General features: G+C 36.9%; 2 protein-coding genes, 1 long non-coding RNA gene and 1 pseudogene across 5 annotated transcripts; 2 read left to right on the forward strand and 2 right to left on the reverse strand.

Moving 5' to 3' along the window:
• Positions 1 to 6,852: 6,852 nt before the first annotated feature.
• Positions 6,853 to 10,917, reverse strand: LOC148934025 (26S proteasome regulatory subunit 6A homolog). Its single transcript, XM_089062905.1, has 10 exons — positions 10,731 to 10,917; positions 10,525 to 10,641; positions 9,638 to 9,745; positions 8,787 to 8,978; positions 8,502 to 8,693; positions 8,202 to 8,320; positions 7,933 to 8,020; positions 7,675 to 7,794; positions 7,395 to 7,535; positions 6,853 to 7,284 (listed from the first exon to the last, which is right to left on the reverse strand). The coding sequence occupies exons 1-10, from the start codon at positions 10,842 to 10,844 to the stop codon at positions 7,207 to 7,209; spliced, it is 1,269 nt and encodes a 422-aa protein (XP_088919031.1). The 5' UTR covers positions 10,845 to 10,917; the 3' UTR covers positions 6,853 to 7,206.
• A 4,170-nt stretch (positions 10,918 to 15,087) lies between these two features.
• On the forward strand, positions 15,088 to 21,625 carry LOC148934026 (cytosolic sulfotransferase 7-like). Its single transcript, XM_089062143.1, has 4 exons — positions 15,088 to 15,479; positions 15,957 to 16,156; positions 17,799 to 17,854; positions 21,182 to 21,625. Exons 1-4 carry the CDS (start codon positions 15,193 to 15,195, stop codon positions 21,488 to 21,490), a joined length of 852 nt encoding a protein of 283 aa, XP_088918269.1. The 5' UTR covers positions 15,088 to 15,192; the 3' UTR covers positions 21,491 to 21,625.
• Positions 18,558 to 20,800, reverse strand: LOC125199716 (uncharacterized; annotated as a pseudogene). Its single transcript, XR_016134577.1, has 2 exons — positions 19,483 to 20,800; positions 18,558 to 18,897 (listed from the first exon to the last, which is right to left on the reverse strand). The product of XR_016134577.1 is annotated as an uncharacterized LOC125199716 (transcript).
• LOC125199717 (uncharacterized) lies at positions 19,689 to 21,097 on the forward strand. Of its 2 annotated transcripts, none has more exons than XR_016134580.1 (2): positions 19,689 to 19,819; positions 19,912 to 21,097. It is a non-coding gene; the product is annotated as an uncharacterized LOC125199717 (long non-coding RNA). The 2 variants fall into 2 exon arrangements; XR_016134578.1 differs by having other exon boundaries at positions 19,703 to 19,839.
• Positions 21,626 to 24,523: the final 2,898 nt, after the last annotated feature.

Consider the following 24,523-nt stretch of genomic DNA (forward strand, 5'->3'; position numbering starts at 1 on the left):
TCTATACTTGTAGTGCTTTGTTTTTCCATTTCAGTGAAGTAAAACATGGTTAGAGTGAAGTATTACAGTGTTAGAGTGAAGTGTCTGTCATCTATGCTTGTAGTGCTTTGTTTTTCCATTTTAGTGAAGTAAAACATGCTTAGAGTGAAGTATTCCAGTGTTAGAATGAAGTGTCTGTCATCTATGCTTGTAGTGCTTTGTTTTTCCATTTCAGTGAAGTAAAACATGCTTACAGTGAAGTATTCCAGTGTTAGAGTAAAGTGTTTGTCATCTATGCTTGTAGTGCTTTGTTTTTCCATTTCAGTGAAGTAAAACATCCTTAGAGTGAAGTATTCCAGTGTTAGAGTGAAGTGTTTGTCATCTATACTTGTAGTGCTTTGTTTTTCCATTTCGGTGAGGTAAAACATGCTTACAGTGAAGTATTCCAGTGTTAGAATGAAGTGTTTGTGATCCATGCTTATAGTGCACTGTTTTTCCATTTCAGTGAAGTAAAATGTGCTTAGAGTGAAGTATTCCATGGTTAGAGTGAAGTGTTTGTGATGCATGTTATTAGTGATATGTTTTTTCATCTCAGTGAAGTAAAAAGTGCTTAGAGTGAAGTGTTTCATGGTTAGAGTGAAGTGTTTGTTATCCATGTTATTAGTGATCTGTTTTTTCATCTGAGTGAAGTAAAATGTGCTTAAAGTGAAGTATTACATGGTTAGAGTCATGCTTAGAGTGAAGTATTTCATGCTTAGAGTGAAGTGTTTGTGATGCATGTTATTAGTGATCTGTTTTTTCAACTCAGTGAAGTAAAATGTGCTTAAAGTGAAGTATTTCATGGTTAGAGTGAAGTGGTTGTGATCCATGTTATTAGTGATCTGTTTTTTCATCTCAGTGATGTAAAATGTGCTTAGAGTGAAGTATTTCATGGTTAGAGTGAAGTGTTTGTGATGCATATTATTAGTGATTTGTTTTTTCAACTCAGTGAAGTAAAATGTGCTTAAAGTGAAGTATTCCATGGTTAAAGTGAAGTGTTTGTGATCCATGCTTATAGTGCACCGTTTTTTCATTTATGTGAAGTAAAACATGCTTAGAGTGAAGTATTTTATGTATCGAGTGAAGTTTTTGTGATGCATGTTATTAGTGATCTTTTTTATCAATTTAGTGAAGTAAAATGTGCTTAGAGTGAAGTATATCATGGTTAGAGTTAAGTGTTTGTGATGCATATTATTAGTGATCCGTTTTTTCATCTCAGTGAAGTAATATGTGCTTAAAGTGAAGTATTTCATGGTTAGAGTGAAGTGTTTATGCATGTTATTAGGTTTACATTGAACTAGAGTACTCTTTACAGTGAACTACCTCAGAAATTCATGATAATGTATTGCAGAAAATGTATTTTTGTCATTATTTGTCAAAAATGGGTTATCACATGCAATGCAAATCAATAAAGGATGTGAACATAAAGAGGCTAAAAATGCCTTGGAAAACAAAATCAAATGTAGAAGATTATGGAAATTTTTTGATGAGACATATGGAATGTTATTATGGTAGGTGGGAACAAGATTGGAAACATGGATTATCTACAAGAAGCAAGGGAATACTCCAAAGACTAAGAGCAAAGTATTGCAACGCATTAATGTTGTCGGAAACAAATCATGAGTCATTGAAGAACTTGGCAACAACATCAAAGCATTATGAAGAATGTGGGAAAAACATGGACATAGATGTGGAAAAAAATGATTGTAAACTTCAAGTATTCATGGACTATTGTAGAAAACTTCATTTAAATTCAATAGCCAGTTCTTATTTTACTTTTAATATCTTGTTCACTATTTACTTCACTGTTGTACATATTTACTTCACTATATGCATAATATACTTCATTATATACCACAATGTACATCATTGCACGCTCAATATACTTCATTGATATGGAAAACAATTCACTATAATCAATATTTACTTCACTATAAAGCATATTTACTTTCCTATAGAGCATATTCAAATGTTTACCAAAATTTTTTTAAGGATCGTGTTTGTAACTATAAAGCAGTTTTACATCACTCTACATTAGAGTTACTACAATGTATAATATTTCAACTTCACGATAAGTATATATTCACTATAAATGAACCAAAACATGTAATAAGTGAACTAAAGACTTGTAAGCAGTGAAACAAACACATATATTGCTATGTTTATGATCCATGCTTATATTGCTCTGTTTTCATTTTAGAGAAGTAAAACATACTTAGAGTGAAGTATTTCATGGTTAGAGTGAAGTGTTTGTGATGCATGCTTATAGTGCTCTGTTTTTTCATTTTAGTGAAGTACAACGTGCTTAGAGTGAAGTATTTCATGATTAGAGTGAAGTGTTTGTGATGCATGCTTATAGTGCACTGTTTTTTCATCTCAGTGAAGTAAACACGTGCTTAGAGTAAAGTGTTTGTGATCCATGCTTATAGAGCACTGTTTTTTCATTTCAGTGAAGTAAAACGTGCATAGAGTGAAGTATTTCATGGTTAGAGTGAAGTTTTTGTGATGCATGCTTATAGTGCACTATTTTATAATTTCAGTGAAGTAAAATGTGTTTAGAGTAAAGTGTTACATGCTTAGAGTATACTTCACTCTAAGCATGCAAAATATACTTCACTACATGCACAATATACGTCACTGTACTCTCAATATACTTCACTGATATGGAAAACAGTACACTATAATCGATATTTACTTCACTATAAAGCATATCAATTATAATGTTGGGCTTGTAAGCAGTAAAATGAACACATATAAAGTGATGTATGTATATTGTGCTTATAGTGAAGTATATTATGCATGCTTTATAATGTATAATGAGTATATAGTGATATATGTTGTGCATATAGTGAAGTAAATTCTGCATGTCTTATAGTCTAATATTTTTTCATTTTTGTGAAGTATATATTGAGCATATAGTGATGCATATAATATTTATAGTGAAATGTTATATTGAATTAAATATGATGTTTGATATTTTAGTGAAGTACAGTGAACTATTTCTATCTTAAAGTGAACCATCTTCGATCATCTGATAATTCAATTCATGAGATGGTGAATTCAACTCTTGTGATGAAATATTGAATTAGTAGATCCTGAAATCGACAATTGACGATGGAGAAATTATCTTTTGAGATGATATACAGATATAGTAGATTGCGAAATCCACAAGTGCAATGAAGATTTTGCAATTAACAATGGAGATTAATGAGCGTAAGCGTAAACGATGAAGATTGCAACAAATCAGCATGAGTCTTGCTACGTCTTGTTGACGCGATGGAATTTCTCGAGGAAGAGAGGAGTTCTACTGTTGTTACGACGCTGCTCCAGATCGACGGCGTCGGAGACCTCTTAGTGGCTGGCGGTGATGGATGAGAGGGATATGAAGTCGCAGGAGGCGGAAGAGGAGCAGGAGGAGGCGAAGGCACGGGCATGGAGGTCTGCCGGTGCTGCGAGCGGTGGCGGAGCGGAGAAGGGTGTCGCCAAGTTTGATTTTGCGTGAGCAATTCTGGGTGAGATTGAATGATTCCACCATAAAATTTGGTTTCCAATAATGCCCTTATTCTTTTTGTTAATTAAATATGAAAGGTTTGTTGCCTTTATTTTTAGCCTTTGGATTGGCATATTGTATGGTTGAGATTTATTCTCTAGTTATACACTTAAAATTAGTTAGACCTTGATCACTCCTCTATATATATATATATGTGAAATATAATTAAAGATATAAAATCTTATAAATATTGTAATGATATCTATTTTTAGTTTATACCAAGAAATCTATTTCCTGTCAATGCTTCCCCAATATGTATCTGAAGAATTTCACCACACCACATAAATCAGCCAAAAAGAGACAACCCAGTCGCTCAATAACCTAGCCCTTCTACCTTCGATGACAGTCCAGCTGATCTAATATACTTGAGGAAGATAAGTGGTCGGATTTCAACCTGCAATTAGCAGAAGATGGCTTCGGGGTCACTGTGGTGTGGCTGAATAGTGTGGATCCTAAAAGTAATTGTTGTTGTTCATTGGATTCTCGAGGCACTACTTCTTCCCCAACAACCCAACAAAATATAATTGAGAATTCGGCAGTTAAATACAAATAAAATGAGGCTTTAATACTCCTATACCACTAGGAGTACAATTTTGAAAATCAAATACTACTATAAAATTTTTTATTGTTAACAATTTTCTCAATTTTTTAATTGAGTAAAATTGTATGTAATGTATCGTTCAAAAAATTTAACGAGGACAACACTGTAGATTTTATCCTTTTTCTCAACACACTTAACAAACAACTAAATTAGGTCATCAATTTGAAACACGTGTAATCGTGACAAGTTGTACATTATATTCTTTTATCGATCGTATCTTATTATCTAAAAGAACAACCCAAAATAGTAAAACTACTTTATTAATACTCCTCTAAGAGCATTCCCAACAGTTTCCCTAAAACCTCCCTTATTTCTCCCTAACTCCTGCCAAATCAGCGCCACATCAGCACCATAATTTATCCCCAGTTTTTAGCCAACTTTTAGCCAACTGCTCAATAGTTTCTCCCTTATTTCTCCCTAACTCAACATTTCATTTTTACATCATCACTAATTTAATTGTTTTATTTTTGTATATAATAAAGTTAGCTAATTTAATTTATAAGACAAAACAAATAATAGTAATAAAGTTCGTTGTATTAAACACGGGTAAACATTACAACGACGAAAATTAATAAAAAAAATAGTACATGAATGGAAAAAAAAATTTAACTTAAAAAAAAAAAACAAAAAATATATTTATTCGCCGAATTATCGCCCACAGTGGTCGGCGATAATCCGGCAATTTTTCGCCGGTTGGCGATAAAACGGGAGGAAAAATCGCCGAATTATCGCCGACCTCTCCCATTGGTCGGCGATAACTCGGCGATAGACGGCGAAAAACGCCGACTTTTAGCCGGCACCATTGGGAGTGCTCTAAGGGCAAGCTCCACGTGAGTCCCCATCCGGGTTCCGACTCTGAAATTCAAATAACCTAAAGTAATTAGGTTAAATTTCTCCATCTTGTTAAATATCTCTCGATTCTCTTCAAACGCAAGAACTAATTAGAAGTGGTAGTACGGCGATAGAGGAGACGGCAGCGCCAACGAGGATGGGAGGAGGAGGAGACAATGGTGGCGAGGAAGGGAGTAGGAGACAGTGGTGATGACTAGACAACGACAACATGTGAAAAGGAGGTGGTGAGGAGGGAGATGATGAGATGGTGGCAATTTCGGCAGCAAGGGAGGAGACTGTGGTGAGTATACATTAAGGAGTGTTTGGTTTGCAAAATTGTATCCAGGATTAAATTTGTAGTGTGTTGGTTCATGAGATTCAACCTCATAACTCAATCCTAAATGAATAATCATGGAATAATTAGTCACAGCTAATCCTCTATGACTAAAATAATCTCACAACTCAATACTAGATTGTATCTTGATACTCCCTCCTCCGTCCACAAAAAATAGAGCAATTTGTGTATGACACGAGTTTTAATGTAGAATTGGTAAAGTAAGAGAAAAAAGTAAGAGAGAAGGAGAAAAAGTAAGTGAATAGTAGTGTTAGTGGAATGATGTGTAAGATTATTATTTGTTGAAAACTTTCCCTAAATGAATATGTTCTATTTTTTGTGGACGGCCAAAAATGGTAATTGTGCTCTATTTTTTGTGGACGAAGGGAGTATTATTTTATCTTGGAAAGTCTTCATCAATTATTAAAGTAAAAAACTATTATCCTCACAATAGTATTTATGCTCTCTTTTTTCTAGAAATGGCATAATAAAAAAAAGTGTTATCACAATTATTACTTTTTGTACTATTTTTTGGGATATGTGCAAAAATTTGATTGAATTTAAACCTAAATATCTTTATGAACATAAGATCAACCAAATTGTGTTGTGAATTGAGCATTTTGAAGACGGTTCACTGCCCACCAAAATGGCCTCCACAAAGGGCTAGTGAATGTCGTCGTCATCTAGTTCTCTCGGCAATCACCACTAGATTATAACTAGACAAACCGTTATGGAAATACTAGAAATCATGATTAGTTAATTTAGCTAGCATTTGATTAGTAGTAAAAGGTAAAACAAAGTCATCTTTGTTATGGGGACGCTCCACGCCTCCACTTGTGGTAGATATTAGTCTTGAAGTCTCTACTATCGTAATTCCACATTTTGCATACAATTTCATGATCTCTTTCTTGACAACTTCAAGTAGTGTAAGATTCAATCTTCTAAAGCCATCTTGAACTGGCTTGACTTTGTCATATAAATATCTAGTGTCAGTCTCGAGCTCAAAAAAGGCAAGTAGAGGCTGCAATGAAGGAGGAGGGGAGAAGGTGGCGGAGGATTGGGCAGGAGGCAGTGGAAGAGGGAGAGAACTAGAGAAGATGATTAGTACCATTAATGTTTGCATAACTAATAACTTGATAACAACAATAACAGTAAATTAGCAAAATATATTCCACAATTCACGTTTTAATAACATCAAAACTCAAACATTCAGCAAGCTATATTACGATCCGCAGAGGCCATTGTATTCTGAGTATGATTTCTTGCTATATTTAATTTGACTTGCAATGTTGATTTTTATGTACTATGTAATAATGTAGTCACTAACTATGTAAGATGACGATTGTTTTTATTTTTATTTTTAGTTAGGGATAAGCGGCTTTACTGCTTGGTTATTTTTTCCTCCAAAACCTTTTACAGCATGTTTAAGCATTTGAAATTGTTTAAATCTCATGGAATAATAAACATATCCTCATCAAAATTAATACACACGTGCCGGAAAATTTTGAAGTGAGACTATTAAGAAATTTCTTGATGTTATTCAATTATGGTTTTAGCAACAAATCATCCCAAATTAGAAATAGCGAATTACAGACATAGTCCATATCATTCAAACATTTAAAACAGGTCCATAATCAGGCTGTGGTCATATAGCTTAAAATGATAAAATTAACATAGATTCCAAACGACCGTGAACGTTTACACTGGAACCCAATTTGCATGGACTGCCTCAAACTGAACAGCTCAGTGCAGGTTAGGGTTAAACATCCTAGTCGAACCTCATGAATGAGGGTGTGCTTCAACCAACAAAGTATTCATTCTCTCGCACTGAATGAGCAATATGGGACACCTGCTACCGAGGGAACCTGTAGTCTACGCATAGTAATTCAAGCTGGCTTTCTTTTTCGCTTGAACTTGGATGATACCTTCATTAAAATCTTCATGGTTCACCTGATACACCAAGTTGGTCCAATTATATTTAGCAAAGCATCAAGTATACAATCAAAGAGAGTGTCTCATGTTTCTCAATACACAACAGAAACATACACACAAACACCAACCTCAGTGGCATCACGGCGAAGAGCTAGCATGCCTGCTTCCACACAAACAGCTTTAAGTTGAGCCCCGTTGAAGTCATCTGTTGAGCGAGCAAGCTCCTCAAAGTTGACATCAGGATGAACATTCATTTTCCTGGAGTGAATCTGCAATTACAGAAGTTATCAGCAGCATGCAATAATTACCAAACAGGCATTGCTACATAGGACATTAGATATAAACACAGATTGAATGCACTTCACAATTGAGGCCAAAATAGTATACTCTTGATTTGAAGATATATACCTGCAAAATGCGAGCCCTTGCTTCCTCAGTAGGGTGAGGAAATTCTATTTTACGATCCAATCGACCAGACCGCATCAAAGCAGGGTCTAAAATATCAGCTCGATTTGTTGCTGCTATTACCTGAATACACAAATAAATATTAGAAGCAATAAGAGACAATAGAATCAGAATGCAAAGTGTGCTGGCAGTCTGGCACAATATCAGAATGTAAGGAAAAAAAAAACACTGAAAGAGAGATTAAAAGAAGCAGAAGCAAACCTTTATCCGATCATCGCTGCTAAAACCATCAAGTTGGTTAAGCAATTCTAACATGGTTCTTTGAACTTCTCTGTCACCACTAACTTCACTGCATAAGATGAGATCCTCTGTTATGTTATTCGCTTATAAACAACACCAGAGCCCATGAAATATAGGGAGTCAGGGACTCAATACTTCCTCCAATAGATAGAAGATATTTATCATTTACAAACTTGTGAGGCACGCCACACGGGCACCCAAAACAGAAATGCAAACTGCAAAAAACCTACCTATCAAACCGCTTTGTACCAATAGCATCTATCTCATCGATAAAAATGATGCAGGGTGATTTTTCTTTAGCGAGTTGGAAAGCATCACGGACAAGCTTTGCTCCATCTCCAATGAACATCTAAATATATAAAAATATTATTAGAGTACGTACAGTTAATAAACAGACTTACCAAAAATCCAATATACCTAAAGCAAAAATAGCGCTAAAATTGTATTAAAATCAAAATCACTCAAGAAAACTTGAATCATGCACTACAAGGGCACATGTTAATTAAAAAATGAACTTGAGCTAACTATACCTGAACGAGTTGGGGACCTGCGAGCTTTAAAAAAGTGGCATTTGTTTGGGCTGCACATGCACGGGCCATCAGAGTTTTCCCTGTTCCAGGAGGACCATAAAGAAGGACTCCTTTCGGTGGGCGAACTCCTAACTTCTGAAATCTCTCTTTGTGTGTCATTGGCAACACAATTGCCTCAACCAACTCTTGAATCTGAAGTGTTAACAAGCATGCCTCATAAAATATTATAAGAAATGACAAGAACCAGAGCTATTGCCTATTAGTTGATCAAAGGGAGAAACTTGCCTGTTTTTCCAAGCCACCAACATCATTGTAGTCCTCAGTTGGTTTCTCATCAACCTCCATAGCCTTAACACGAGAGTCATACTCTGATGGCAAAGTATCCAATATGAGATAACTGTCTTTGTTTACTCCAACAAGATCTCCAGGCTTCAACGTATCAGGATCGACCAAACCGACTACAGGCAAGAAAATTGTCTGCAATTGACAGATTGTAAGAAAGTTGTTATGCCTAGAAAGTTTAAAATATTTGTATGTCATATATGTATTAATGATTCTAATGCAGATGCCCTTTCCTAGGTGTCAATAAACAATGTTCCTTCGATATGTTCAGGTCTGCATATATAATACTCCCCCCTTCCCAACTAAGATGGCACACTTTCCTTTTTAGTTTGTCCTAACCAAGATGACACATTTCTATTTTTGGTAACTTTCTCTCTCCAATTAATACACACAACAACTTTTTTCTCTTATCAATTAAATATTTCACTCTCTTTCACTCTCCATTTAATACTCACACACAATCTTTCTCTCTCCAATTAACTACATTAACCAACATCTTCTAAAATCTCGTGACGACTAAGAAATGTGTCATCTTAGCTGGGACGAAGGGAGTAGTTGAAGTCAAAAGAAGGAATTATTTATTAAATGAAAGGACCTTCTGATCATTACCATCAACTTTGAATATCCTTTATATTTTCCAAGTATATGGAACTGTATAGTGGATTCAGCTCCACTAGACAAGCATATAAAGCTGTATATAGAAAATCCCACCTACACCTAAATCATACTACCTAACATAAAATAGACGAGATGGAGGACAGGCAATATAGCTAGTATGAACGTATGATATTTACCTGGCGTGTAGATGTTTTTAGCACAACACATTTGCCCTTCCTTTGTGAGTCGAGGTCAATATTTGCACCATCTTCTTCAGCTTCTTCCTCTGGGTTCATTTCCAATATCTGAGAAAACAGATAAAAGGTGGCAATGGTATCCCTTTGGTGGCACACAATCATAACTAAAGGAATATTAACATAGACTTTTGGATAAAATGCCACCAGTGTAGATCACAACAGCATTAGAAGATTATTCAGCATCCAGAGAACAGCTACTGAAACTCATAAAGGCTAATATGACATATATTCTTATAGTATTTCCCTTTCAAGTGTTTTTTGCGAACACACTGCCTAGATAATATCATCCAGAAACATCTCAAAAACAGCTCACAAGATAGAATGACCAGACAACACAACGGTAGTCCTACTGATTTGGATCAATATCATGGGCTGGGTCCAACACAATTTACAAAACTTTCATCTTTAGATTAGTTTCTATAGTATAAAATATCTTTCTAGAGCTGAGCAGCTTTGATGATCCAATAAAGCATTGTGTTTAGTTAGCAAAAGATGGAATAATGTGAGCGCAAAAACTACAAAACTTCCTTGAATTGTTTAAATGGCCAGCCATTATTATGATGTCAACTAATCATGAGACAGACACCCTTCCGACTTTGCATTCCCAACAGGACGAGCATTGATAAAGCTTGGAAATCAAATGCAGTGTTTCCCCTTCCCACTCCCCCCCAAACAAAAGTGCACAAACCAGGTATGGAAAAAAAAGAAATAAGTAGAATCCATTTTGGTCGGCTGTAATCTGAAACCCTAAGCAAAGCATAAAGAACCCAATCAAGTAATCCATTTTAGAGAGGGCAGTCCCGAAACCCAGCAGCACATAATTATACCTCCACAATGTTCCCAACCAAGTAAGGAAGCTGCTTATTGAGCTTGATTTTTTCCTGATTCTCTTTAATCTTCTCGCGGAACGCCTCCAACTCCAGATTCGTCCTCTGTAACTCTTCCTGTGAAAAGCGAAAATCCAGATCAGATCTCCAGCGAAGTTGAAATTGCAACAAAATGAAAGAGGGCAACGAAAAGTGGGAAGTAAAACCTTGAGAATACGGATTTCGTTATCAAGAAGACGAGAGGCGCGAGTAATGTCCTCGGTAGTCATGGAGGAGAGCTGGTCGTCCTCGAAATTGTCCTCCACCATGGGCGTCGCCATACCGATCAACTATGCTTCAAGGAATCAAATTTGCTCAGAGAAGAGAGAAGAGAGAGCCAGAAACTTGTTAACTTGGAGAAGGGGAATGGTATGTAGATTCGGGCCGAAATATGTTTCATAGATTTGGGCCGAAATATGTTTCACTGGAAATAGCCGAGACGGCCCATTGAGCTTTGCAGCTTCTTTGCTAATTACTCATCAATATATCCATATTATACATACTCCATACAACAATAGGGGGTCCGATCATTATTTTATTAGCAATATAACACGTCCCTACAACAATATTACTCTATCATTATTATATACTAGTTTTAACCAACGTGCGATGCACGGCGAAATATATTTTCATCATACGACTTTAAATTATTAATTAATTAATTAAAGTAAAAAATAATATAACTATATAAGTTCAAAATAGAAAAATATACTATTAATAACAATAACAATTCAATGAATATACTCCACTATTTAAAATGAAACCAAGACAAAGACAATTATTTGGACAACAAAGAAGAGAGTATCAAGTGTTGATACTTTTGAAAATTATGTTTAAAACAATCATTCATATCTCTCTACTGAAAAATGTAAATCACAATATACACGTGCGGTACTCTAACTATTGTAAGAAATATTGGGATAAAATTCTCGAACCATATATACACGCGGTACTCTAACTATTGCAATCAGAAGAAAAAAAAAACAACAATACATAAAATGGAAATTACAATGAAAATTATAAAATAAACTGAACTATAAGTCTAGTTGAAAAAACCTCTCTTTCAGTAAGACAAATTACATTACAGTTAGTGCTCTCGGATTGACGTATTATCCCCAAAGATGAAATCCTCTGAACGTACATAAAATCTCAAACCCGCTAGGCGCCGATGAACTTGTTGGGCTCCAAAAATTGAGTAATACAATGTTCCTAAAATGTACAATAAAATGTTGAGAACTTGAGAGAGAATGGAGAATGCTTTTGTTGGTGTGTAATTCATGCACAACTCTATGTCTTTTATAAGCACAAAATTAGTCCATGAGAGATCATGGAATTAAAACAACATAATTATAAAATTAAGACAATAGACGTTACAAAACTTGACTTTTCTTATTCATTTTTGTTGTTATTAGCCATGGATTAAAAGTTATAATACATTTCTTATTATGATTAAATGAGTTTCAATGCAGATTTGTTTAGTCCGCCATGATGATTGGCCGTTACTTCACATTGTATATATGCAATAATTTATAATTAATTTTTGAATAATAACTGAAAATTTGTAATTACAATGTCAATCATCATCTATTTTATACTCAATCACCCAAAACTCATAAATATTCATATTTAAACCTCAAAACTTATAAATATTTTTAAAAAATGTCAAAACTCGTCTTTTATATATGTATAGATATAAGTGTCATTTAATTATCATGACTAATTACAATACAATAATTTATCCAGATTTGAGTCGTGAGATTATTTTAATTACAGGGAATGACTATGATGAATTATCACATGATTATCATCTAGGATTAAAATCCAATCTCATGAATCAAACACAATACATATATAACCCCGAGATATAATGTTGCAAATCGAACAACTCCAAAAAATATTAGTCTATATCACACACAATATCAATATAGATTATCAATTTTCTTCCATAAATTTTGAATATCGTGACTACCTTACAACTATACTACTATTTTTATACTACTAAAATAATTATAAATTATTACTCCTTCCGTCTCACTTTAAATGAAATATTTCTTATTTGGCACAAAAGTTTATACAATGTTATTTCGTGAGTTAAGTAGAGATAATAAAGTAAAAGAAAAAATAAAATAGAGAGAGTGATATTTCTATTTTAAAATGTGTCATCTAGAGTTAACATTCCTAAAAAAGGAAAATATGTTACTACTTAAAAATGGGACAGATGGAATATTAATTACTTAAATGCTATGGTCATATGTAGGTATCATTGTCTAAGGAAATTTTGAGATAAAAATAATAAAATAAATTTTAAATAAAATAAATATAGCCGTTCTACAAAAACTAATGTCAAATACTTTCTCCCGTTCCATAAAAATAATGACACTTTCCTTTTTTGTCCATCCCACAAAATGATCTCATTTCCATGTATGAAAAGTTCTCTCAAGCTCATTACCCATATATATATACATTAATTTATTTACAATTTATACCACTATGACCTACCATTAAACACTAACATAATATGGATCCCGCTATCCATTAGCACTATTTTAACTACTCTTCTCCTCATCTCTCTTACTTTACCAATTATGCATTAATTCACATACCGTCCCAAATGTCCTTATTTTTTTTTGGGACGGAGAGAGTATAAATTATAGGATAAAAATGGTGTAAAATTTAAACAAGAAAAATTATATTAGTTCTATGTGAGAATTGAAATTGCATAAAGTGTAGTACTACAATGACTTTGTTGGATCTGTATTGGAGAAATTCTTTCTGTGTGGTTTAAACATTTCTATAAAAATTGGGCATTCAATTATGATTGAGATATATTAGTAATTTTGTACTTTTGATGCCACAAATTTTTTTCACTTTGTTCCTCTATATTATTGTTCAACACAATTTCTTAATCTTTATGTCTAAAAGTTTTAAATCAACTTAATTGGGACGGATGTAATATTAGTTTTATAATAAAGTGTGAACATAATGAGTTAGTGGAAAATGAGGTTTATCTACCTTTATTGTAAATGTGAATAAAGACTTCTAATGGTGGAAAGACTAAAATGATAAACCGAGATTCCTAACGATGGACCGAGGGAGTATTTCATTTCTTCGATTGCAGTATACCACTGGCTTCAATGATGGTAGCATATCAATAAAAGTTCAACAGTAAATTTACTGATTCTTAATCAAATGTTGGTGCTCGTTACCTAATCACCTTAATTGAATAGCAACTCTTCCATTTGTGCCTTTCTGAATGGATTTTAAATGGTGGTTATTAGCGGGCGACTACAAGAGATCGTCCGGACGATCTCCAACCCACTATGAATGCTTTTAGGGATAATCAGTTGTATTACTTTTTTAAAAAGATTATAGACGAAAAATAAGTAAGCAAAATGCATTCGAGATGGAGCACACTGCACACGTTATGGAATTAATTAGTACCTAATATAATAAGTGTAAAATCATGCAATTCGAATTCTTAAGTATAAGAGCATCCACATTAATTGGTGCTCGACCGCGAGAGCACGTGCTCTTGCCGTCGGTACGGCGAGTACCTGCTCACCGCTGTGCTCTTGCCAACGGCATGGCCCTGCTCTTAGCTAAGAGCACAGTCGTGCCAACGGCAAGAGCACGAGCAGTGACGTGTCATGCTTTAATTGACCGTTGGTTTATCCTTTATTTATATATTTTTTAATTCAAAAAAATATGAAAAATTCAGATTTAATAAAAAAAAATATTTTCCCACTTTCCAATAAAATATATCCATTTTTCCCACACTTTTAATTTATTTTTTCATTATTTTTATCCCAAAATTCACACTTTCAAGTATAAATACCTTCATTTCAACACAAAAAAACGCACTACACCAAACAACTCTCTCAACCTCAATTTTTAGGATTATTAATTATGTAATTTAAAATTTTAATTATGTAATTTTTAAATTTTAGTAATATGTAATAGTATTTCAGGTATTTTTAATGTATTTTTATATTGTAGAAATGTTTTTAGTAATTGAAGTATTTAAATTGAATAATAGAATGGTGGGATCCTTGAACTTGTCCTTGTGGAAGAACATGGATTTGAGTGTTGTGCTCTTGCCTAAGAACAAGGAGTAAAAGAGAGTTCGGACTCACCTTTGTGCTCTTATGAAAGAGGACAGATGTGGATGCTCTAAATGATACCAGTTGGAAAATGTCCAATCACGAAATACATATACTGAGTGATAGATGGAATGTCAAATCATGCAATTTTTAATACATATTCTAGGACCCGGAGATCTTTTAGAAGATCAAAACTTAGTGGTTTGCCACATTTAATATATGCAATAGGAGTAGTATATTATGCGTGGCCACCTAAGCTAAATATCTAATTAAAAATATTAACCCGTGTGTCATGTTACTACGAAGCTATTGATCTGCTTGAACTATAAAAACAAACAAGCTAAGCTTTAATTTTATTTGTAACAGTGAAAGCATTCAAAATGTCGAACTCATCCAATGATATCCTCCCAAAAGCGAATTACTGGGGCATACCCGACATGGTTTCTGGCTGACCAGCAAATTAGTCGACCCGACCACGACCTTCCGCTCCAACTTCTACGCCCGCGACGACGACGTCTTTCTGGTGTCGATGCTCAGGACCGGCAGCACGTGGCTCATGGCCCTCTCCCATTCCATCCTCAAAAAATGCGAAAACGGCGATCCCTTAACAACAGACAACCCTCATAACCTCGTCCCCAGCGTCGAGTCCAACACCAACACAAAGTTCGACATATACGACGCCTCAGAGCCTCGCCTCCTCCACACCCACCTCCCATACTCCATCCTCCCGGGCTCCGTCAAGAACTCCACCTGCAAGATCGTCTACATCGCCAGGAACCCACCCTCATATCCATGTGGCACTTCTTCAATGCCATAGTGGTTATGGGCGGTCAAGAGCCGGTGTCGCTTGACGTGGCTGTGGATGGCTTCTGCTCTGGCGTGCATCCCTTCGGCCCTTTTTCGGATTACGTGGCCGAGTACTGGCTGGAGAGCAGGAGAAGGCTCTTAAAGATGGTAATCGAGAGAAACGAGATTGGTATTGAGAGACATTGTAAACAAGCGTATGAGAGAATTAGGTTTTGATTTCAGTGTGTATTTTTCATATACAATACATCCTAATATATAGGAGAGGAATACAATGTAAATATGGAAGAATATAATCCTATTTTCAGCCATACCAATTACATATTAATGCTCCAATCTTTTCCACATATTCAGTGATTTGTCTTCCTCATTTACCGTAAATGATTTCCTTGATTATCTCTTGACACTCCCCCTCAAGTTAAGTAACGGCATCTCCGATACTCAACTTGTCCAGAACTTCCTTGAAGACTTTTGTGTTTACTGCTTTAGTCAGTATATCGGCCAACTGCTCCTCGGATCTCACAAATGGGAGTTCAATAATTCCTCCATCAATCTTTTCCTTGATAAAGTGGCGATCGACTTCCACGTGCTTGGTCCTATCGTGCTGGACGGGATTCTCAGATATACTGATTGCAGCCTTGTTGTCACAAAAAAGTCGACTTCCCTTTGTAGGAGGAAAACCGATTTCTGTGAGTAACCTTCTTAGCCACATGATTTCAGTTATCCCACTTTTTACCCCTCTGAATTCCGCCTCAGCGCTTGAAAGTGCCACTACCTTCTGTTTTTTACTTCTCCATGTGACCAAATTTCCCCCAATGAAGGTGAAGTAGCCGGTCGTGGACTTCAGATCATTTGGATTACTTGCCCAATCGGCATCAGTATACCCATCAACTTCTAGATGTTCCCCCTTTTCAAGCATTACACCATACCCAGTAGTCCCTTTTATATATCGCACAATTCTCAAGGCTGCCTCCATATGATCTTTTTGAGGCTTGTGCATGAACTGACTCACCACCCCCACAACATAGGCGATATCTGGTCGTGTATGGGAAAGATAGATAAGTTTCCCAACAAGACGCTGATACTTCTCTCGGTCTGCCAAATCTGCTCCATCAACAATCTTTAGTCCATGATTTAACATCATTGGTGTTTCGGCTGGCTTACACTCTAATAGCCCTGTTTCTGCCAGTAAGTCAAGGATATACTTCTTTTGTCTCAAAAAAATGCCCTTTTGTGACCTCAGTATCTCAATCCCAAGGAAGTATTTTAGAGCTCCAAGTTCTTTCATCTCAAACTCTTGGAACAAGCTTTTCTTCAGGCTCTCGATTTCCTCAACATCATTCCCTGTGATAATCATGTCATCGACATAAATGATTAAACATGTTACCTTTTCACCTTTCCTCTTTAGAAACAATGTATGATCTGCATTGCTCTGTTTGTAGCCATATTTTGTCATGGCCTGACAGAATCTCCCGAACCATACTCTAGGCGACTGCTTTAGTCCATAGAGTGTTTTCCTTAGTCTGCATACTTGCCCTTCTCCGAATTCTCCGGAATATCCAGGAGGAACTTCCATGTACACCTCCTCATTCTTCTTTAACTCCCCGTGTAGAAATGCATTGGTCACATCGAATTGATGTAATGGCCATTCTTTGCATGCTGCCACTGAAAGCAATGTCCTTATTGTACTCATCTTTGCCACAGGCGAGAAAGTCTCTTCATAGTCTATCCCGTAGGTCTGAGTATACCCTTTTGCAACCAACCTAGCTTTATACCTCTCGATTGACCCATCTGCTCGTCGCTTAATTGTGAACACCCACCTACATCCTACCGGTCTTTTCCCTTCTGGTAATAGACACTTTTCCCATGTCCCATTTTTTATTAGGGCATCCATTTCCTTCTTCATAGCTTCCCTCCAATGTTTATGCTTTCTTGCCTCCTCAACGGTCTGAGGTATATCTTCTTCCTCGTATAGGGCAGCCTCAAAAGCTCGAGCCATCTCTGTGAGGTGTCCTTGAGCAAGGTTAGCTATTGAGTATCTGGTTTTCCGTCCCTGCCAATCTGGAGAGTATCTTTTTGGTGGTTTACCCCTTGTGCTCCTGTGAGGCAGTATATATTGCTCCGTAGCTTGATCATCCTCAGTATGTTCACCTTCTCCGCCTTCACTATTTCCCTGTCTCTCACTGTTAGTATTAACTTGAGAATCATTGTGACTAACCTCGGGATTTGAAGACGAAGATGATTGCTGGGTTGCGTCACCAGACATTTCGAACTGTACATGTGGGACGGATGGCTCGGTGGTGGTTACACTTTCCTTTTCATTTGATCCAGATTCTGGCATTGGCATTGGGACGGATGAAGCTGATGGTATTGGGAGAGAGCATGATGTATGGAGCCAACTTAGGGAGTCGATGTTTTCTTTTTCCTCCCCCTTGACTCCCAAGCTGGTGGAAAAAATATTCTGTCTCCACAAAGTCGCAATTCATGGTAGTGTGGAGGTGATTAGCTTTTGGATCATAACATATATATCCCTTTTGGTTTTTTCCGTACCCCAAGAACACGCACTTTACGGCATTTGGTGAGAATTTTGAACGGTTTTGTTTCGGGATATGAACATAGACTGTGCATCCAAAAATTCTGGGTTCAAGGGTAAGGGATGAAGGAATATCAGAGTGAGTGGCTAAAAATTCGAGTGGCGGTTTGAAGTTTAAAATGTGAGTAGGAAGTCGATTTATGAGGTAGACAGATGTGGCTACAGCTTCAGGCCAAAAAGATTTCGGGATATGTGAGTCAATGATGAGGGCTCGAGTCATTTCTAGGACAATCCTATTTTTTCGTTCAACTACCCCATTCTGTTCGGGAGTGTAGGAACAAGAGGTTTGGTGGATGAGACCTTTTTCGGTGAAGAAATTTTCCATTTTGGAGTTCACATACTCCCCCTCATTGTCGGATCGAAGGATTTGGATATTTTGTTTGTATTGTGTTTGGACTAGACTATAAAATTGGGTGAATTTCTCAAAAACTTCAGATTTAGATTTTAAAAAATATACCCATGCCATTCTAGAACAATCATCGATAAACAATAAAAAATACCGAAACCCGTTTTCACTAGTAACCGGAGCAGGACCCCAAACGTCAGTATGAATTAAAGAAAAGACAGACTTCATGCGAGTATTATTGAGTTTAAATGAGTGACGATGGCTTTTGGCCAAAAAACATGTCTCACAATTCAAAGGATGTGGGGAAATTGAGTTTGGATAAAGTAACCGTAGATATCCTATGGATGGATGTCCCAACCGCCGATGCCAAAGCCAGGTCTGGTCCTATGTCAGTCCTTGAGTCAGCATTGCAGTACCTTGATTAGTCATCCCATCCAGTACAGTCCTTGATGTTTAGTGCCACGCCCAACTATCTTCCCCGTCTTCGTATCCTGTAAAATGCAGAAACCAGGCTACATTAGTAAGTTACAATGAAGTTCCCTCGTTACATGACTAACAGAGACTAATTTATGAGAAAGAGACGGGACATATAAACAATTTGAGAGACTCAATTCCGGTGACAATTTAATAGTCCCAGCCCCTTGTACATAAGCTAAATTTCCACTGGCTGTTTTTATGTATTTTTTCGGAGTGTGAACAATTTCCAAAAAATCCGAGACATCAAATGACATAGTATCTGTAGCTCCACAATCAAAAATCCAATTATGATCTTTATCTCATGTTTCAGAATTAGTGGAGGATAATGCCAAGGCCTGAAACGAATTTCTACATGATATATTGGGCTCGAAAAACTGTTTTTTATTGTCTAGGTCTTCTTTTTCGAATTCTGGTAAATTTAGGGGTTCAATATGTAATTTCGGGGCAGCATGGGGGGTTTGATGAGATAAATGGTCTGGGTGGGGCTTCTGGTGTAATTTATGAGAGTCTAGGGGTTTTATTTCGGATATAGGTAATTGAGGGTAAAAAACATGATATAACACATTGTGAGGGGTTAAAATGACTTAACCCCTCATTACCTCCAAAAACCCTAGCCGCCAATGCCCCACCCCTCTCTTCTTCGGCACGATTCTGCTGCGGCGGCGGTGGGCCGGTGCTGCCCGCCGGAGTATTGGTGTTGGCAGCTCGATTCTCGCCACCTTTCCATGCTCCACCGGCTGTCATTACTTGTCCTCCCCGAGTCCACGCTGGATTTCCTCCCCCAACTGCCGTCGCTGAGTTTCCACCCTGATTCCATGTCGGGTCTCCACTGCTGACTGCTACCGCCGCCTGTCCGCTTCGGTTCCATGGCTGATTTCGGCCTTTAGAAGCAGCTCGCCTTCTTCATTTCGTCCCACCATTCGGGAAATCCTATGAGTAGAAAGCAGCCCTCTTTAGTATGTTTCTTTCCTCCACAGTGTGAGCACACGAGTTTGCTCTTATCTTCTTCTCCTTTTCGATTGTTCCAGGCTTGATTTCCGTGTGGTGGTGGGCGGTTTGACGGTGGTGGTGTTTGGCTGTGGTTGACAGCAGCAAGGCATGGCCCAATTCCTATGGTTGGCGGTTCTGAGGGCTTGAGGATGCCCTCGTTTGTTGCCTGCCTTCGCACTAGTCCATATGCCTTTTGGACAGTTGGTAATGGATCTTTATCCATAATCTCCCTCTTGATGTTTGCGTACTTGTCATCTAGTGCGCTCAAAAATTAATACAGGCGATGGCGTTCTTCCTTCTTCCGGTAGCCCTCTATATCAGTCGGGCTTGGATCTCGGGTGTCAATCGAGATCCACAGGTCTTGCATTTTGGTCCACAGCCCTTCTAGAGTCATGGCTTCTTGTTTCACTGTCATGGCTTGTCGATGCAAGTCGTATATCTGGAATGGATCAGATCCACTTCCGTAGGTGATCGCCAGATCCTCCCACAAGTCAGCGGCTGTCGCGTACTGAGATACCTCATTCACAAGTCCGGTTTCGAGGTTGTTGATTACCCAATTGAAAACGCAGTTGTCCCGTTGCTCCCATCTCGTGTAGCCGGGGTCGTCAATTGAGGGGGGTTTTGTCCATTAATGTGAGATGACAATCTTTTTCCCACAATTGCGCGTTTCATGAGGTTAACCCATAAGGGGTAATTTTCCCCGTTGAGTTTCGCCTTGATGGTGACTTCTCCAAATGATTCTGGCTGGTCTGATTTTGTTGGTGATTTAGCGGCCGATGATGATTCTGATTTATCAGGAATCCTGGGGCTTTGTTTGAGAAATTCTGCAAATTGTGCAGCAAATTCAGTTGGGAAATTCATGGAGTTTGTCTGGGATTTTGGGGTGTTGTTGGGAGTTTCTGTATCAGAATTTTCGGAGTCTGACATGGCTTTGTTTCTGTTTGTGCAGATTTGCAGGTTGTGAGATTGGTAGAGATTTTAACAAGAATAATGAGGGACTCGGATTTGAGTCCTCATCTTGTGGTTTGCCTGCTCTGATACCATCTTAAAGATGGTAATCGAGAGAAGCGAGATTGGTATTGAGAGACATTGTAAACAAGCGTATGAGAGAATTAGGTTTTGATTTCAGTGTGTATTTTTCATATACAATACATCCTAATATATAGGAGAGGAATACAATGTAAATATGGAAGAATATAATCCTATTTTCAGCCATACCAATTACATATTAATGCTCCAATCTTTTCCACATATTCAGTGATTTGTCTTCCTCATTTACCGTAAATGATTTCCTTGATTATCTCTTGACAAAGGCCGGAGAAGGTCTTGTTCGTCAAGTATGAGGAGATAAAGTCGGACCCCAAGAGGAAGGCTTCGAGGATTGCTGAGTTTATGGGGAGGCCGTTGAAGGTTGAAGGAGAGATGGAGGAGCTTTTGTGGAGGTGCAGTTTGGAGAAGCTTAAGAATTTGGAGGTGAATTTGACTGGCCATGGTGTGGGGCACGTGCCCAATGCTGCATTTTTTAGGAAAGGTCAAGTTGGAGATTCGAAGAATTATTTGACGTCTCAAATGGAAGAACGGATTCATCAAACGTTGGTGTCAAGCTTGAGGCGTTAGGCCTCTTTTTCTAGAGAATCAAAGAACTTTTTCATTCAGCTCATAATCAATTTGGAATGTGAATGTGATTTATTGATGCAAAATATTGTACTAGTTTTATATGCATGTGTGTGAATGTGATTTATTGATGCAAAATATTGTACTAGTTTGTATTGGAGCAATTCTCTGTGTGTGGTTTGAACATTTCTATTTATAAAAAATGGCTATTCAATGGTGATTGAGATATAAACAGCAATTTTTTACTTTTGATGCCACAAACATTGACAACATGGAGTTCCTTATGAGATGAAAATGCTGTTGAAACTGGTCAAAATGTCAAATCCGCCCCAAGGAGAGGATTCAGCTCGACAATTGTGATTTCAAGCAGTGGTTCATTGTTGTCAAGAGGAGGGTGATTTCTTTCTCCCTGGCAATGAGTGAGCTTTTGTAACAACCCGGATTTCTAGGGTATAATAAATACGGCGACTGCTACCAAAACGGACTTAAAAGCAATAAAAACATAGGCTAGGGTTTTATTTAAAGAGATTTGACCAAGGTATTAAACGAACTATCAAGCAATAAATAAAAGGTTTAACCTAGAAAATCAATGAAGAATTGATACCATAAACTACGATCAAAAGTCAAGGGTTCGACATAAATTCAACCAAAAACCACAACATGTCTCAATCTTCTAAACCAAAGGGAACAAGTTCAAAATAGCCAAATAATACTAAAGTGTTTCAAAAATTCAACGGAAACGACCAAGAGAAAGTGAAGCTATGTATGAAGACACAGCTACACTCGAAGTTCAAAATATCCATCTTATTTAATTAATGTGCTCAACACCCGCCACCGCTCGTCGCCCTTCAACCTGCACATAAGGAAAACACATGCATGGCTGAGTATTTTGAAATACTCAGTGAACTCGTTGCCAAAATATTTTATTAGTTATGCCACCCTTACCACAGTGAACTCGAGTTTTACAATTATCAAAATAAAGATCATCGAGTATCACAAAATATTTTCATAGACTTGTTAGACATTATTTACCATCATATATTCAAGAAGACATAATTGAATATAAATAAAGCAAGATCTTCGAACAACATGTATTTCACGTAAAACCATAAACATAATAGGATCGAAATTACCTTGGCAATCCATAGCGGAAGCGATTAAGGAAGGAGGAGACGAACTTCCTTGGGCTTTCTTTGGCGTGGTGGCGCAACTCCAACTCCAAGGATTTGTTTCTCTCTCTTTCCCTCATTTATGTGTTCTCTGAATGTGTGTGATTTGATGGGATCACCACACTTGTATTTATAGGCAGAGAGAGGACAAACCCTAATTATGAAACCTTAAAAGCCCTTTCCATTAAAGTGGCCCAAAATAATTAGTAAATACGTTTCTTATTGACCAAGAATATAATCTTCCGTCTATTAATATTACTAATTGATAACAATCAATTCTAATCAAATCTTAATGATATATACGCACGATTCTTTACTTGATGGCCAAGGAAATGAATATTCATTCCATAAAAAGATTATGTAATCAATCTTTTCCAATCATTGGCAATCAATCGGCACATATATATATGAACATATATTCTCTTTGGAGAAATATAATAAGATTATTTAATTAATTGATATGTGACAATAATTAATTGATAGTCAATTAATTAGGGTAAAATGTGTCTTATACCAAATAATGTATTATACTAAAATCCAATTCTATTTAGGCTTCTATCACATGTCACATATGTGAGACACAAAACTTACAAAACTGGCCAGTCAAACAACTCCCCACTTTCTCAACAATCCATCAATCACAACCTTTCCATAGTGCGACGAAAGTGTGGCCACACTTTTCGCCCACGAGACCGGCCGACTAGCAAGGACGGCTCCCGATCCCACCGCGTAAAGGGGTTTGGCAGCGGAAGCGCTCACATAAATCAATTACAGATAATTCAGATCTATTAGCGGATTATTTAGACAAATTCTATTCGCGTAATTATCTCAAGTATCATGCTCATAACTCAAATAATAACATGCTTTAAATTAATTGAAACCTAAAACATGCTTTTCTAAGGTTCAGCCATTATACCTTGATGATTCTCCAAAGAATCGAAGATAGCTAGCGCCTTCTCCACGTGAAGATCTTTAGTACAAAACCATGGATCTTCTGACTGGTTCCCGGACTGTGAACTGATATCAGGGTGGGCTGATCTCACCAGTGCACTAGGACTTAAATAGAGAAGACAGAAATCCTTTCCCTCGGAGGAGAGAAAATTCGACCACCACTAGGAGTAGGGGGCCAAAAATTTTAGAGAAAAATGAAGTGTATTTTCTGTCTCCTTTATTCTCCTATTTATAATAAGTCACATATTGGGCCCAGACAGGGATCTATGGAAGGCTTTGGATATTGGCTCCTCCAATTAGTTTTTTACTAATTAAATTAAACCCAATTTAATATAAGCTTGAAATTGGAATATTACGAGCAGCCACTACAGAAGTAATATTGCACTCCCCATCCAAATCCGAAATTATAAGTACTTCGGGTTTTCAATACTTTATATTTATTTCCCGCGCTTAAGATAGTAACATCCATTAATCAATTATTGTCTGCTATGGACTTAATTAATTAATATCTTATTTATTCCAAGAGAGGACTAAGCAAGAAAATCTTATTTATTATTCATAGAGTAATTAAACTCCAACTAGCTAGGTTCCGAATAATAAAACCTTATTTCAAGCTTCTCCTGAGGATGTTATCAAACGAGACTCACCTCGCGCACGATTCAACATAATAGCAATCCTAGCACCGCTAGATATTAATCACCACTACCCAATATACCAGGCTTATTGGGTTGCGAAAAACCTGCACCATTTGGTAAGTCAAAGTAGTGCATGATCAATACCGTATGCTCAATGCTAACGTACATTGATTGAGAAATAATTTACGAGACCTCGTCTTTCAGTAGATAGCATAAAGACTGTCTCGCTGTTAGATCCATTCAGTGCTATACCACACCAACGTCATCTTATTTCAGTAAGG

Source organism: Salvia hispanica, chromosome 1 (genome assembly GCF_029641045.1).
Source record: "Salvia hispanica isolate PSC_SH4W2 chromosome 1, Shi_PSC_v1, whole genome shotgun sequence".
Classification (NCBI taxonomy): domain Eukaryota; kingdom Viridiplantae; phylum Streptophyta; class Magnoliopsida; order Lamiales; family Lamiaceae; genus Salvia; species Salvia hispanica.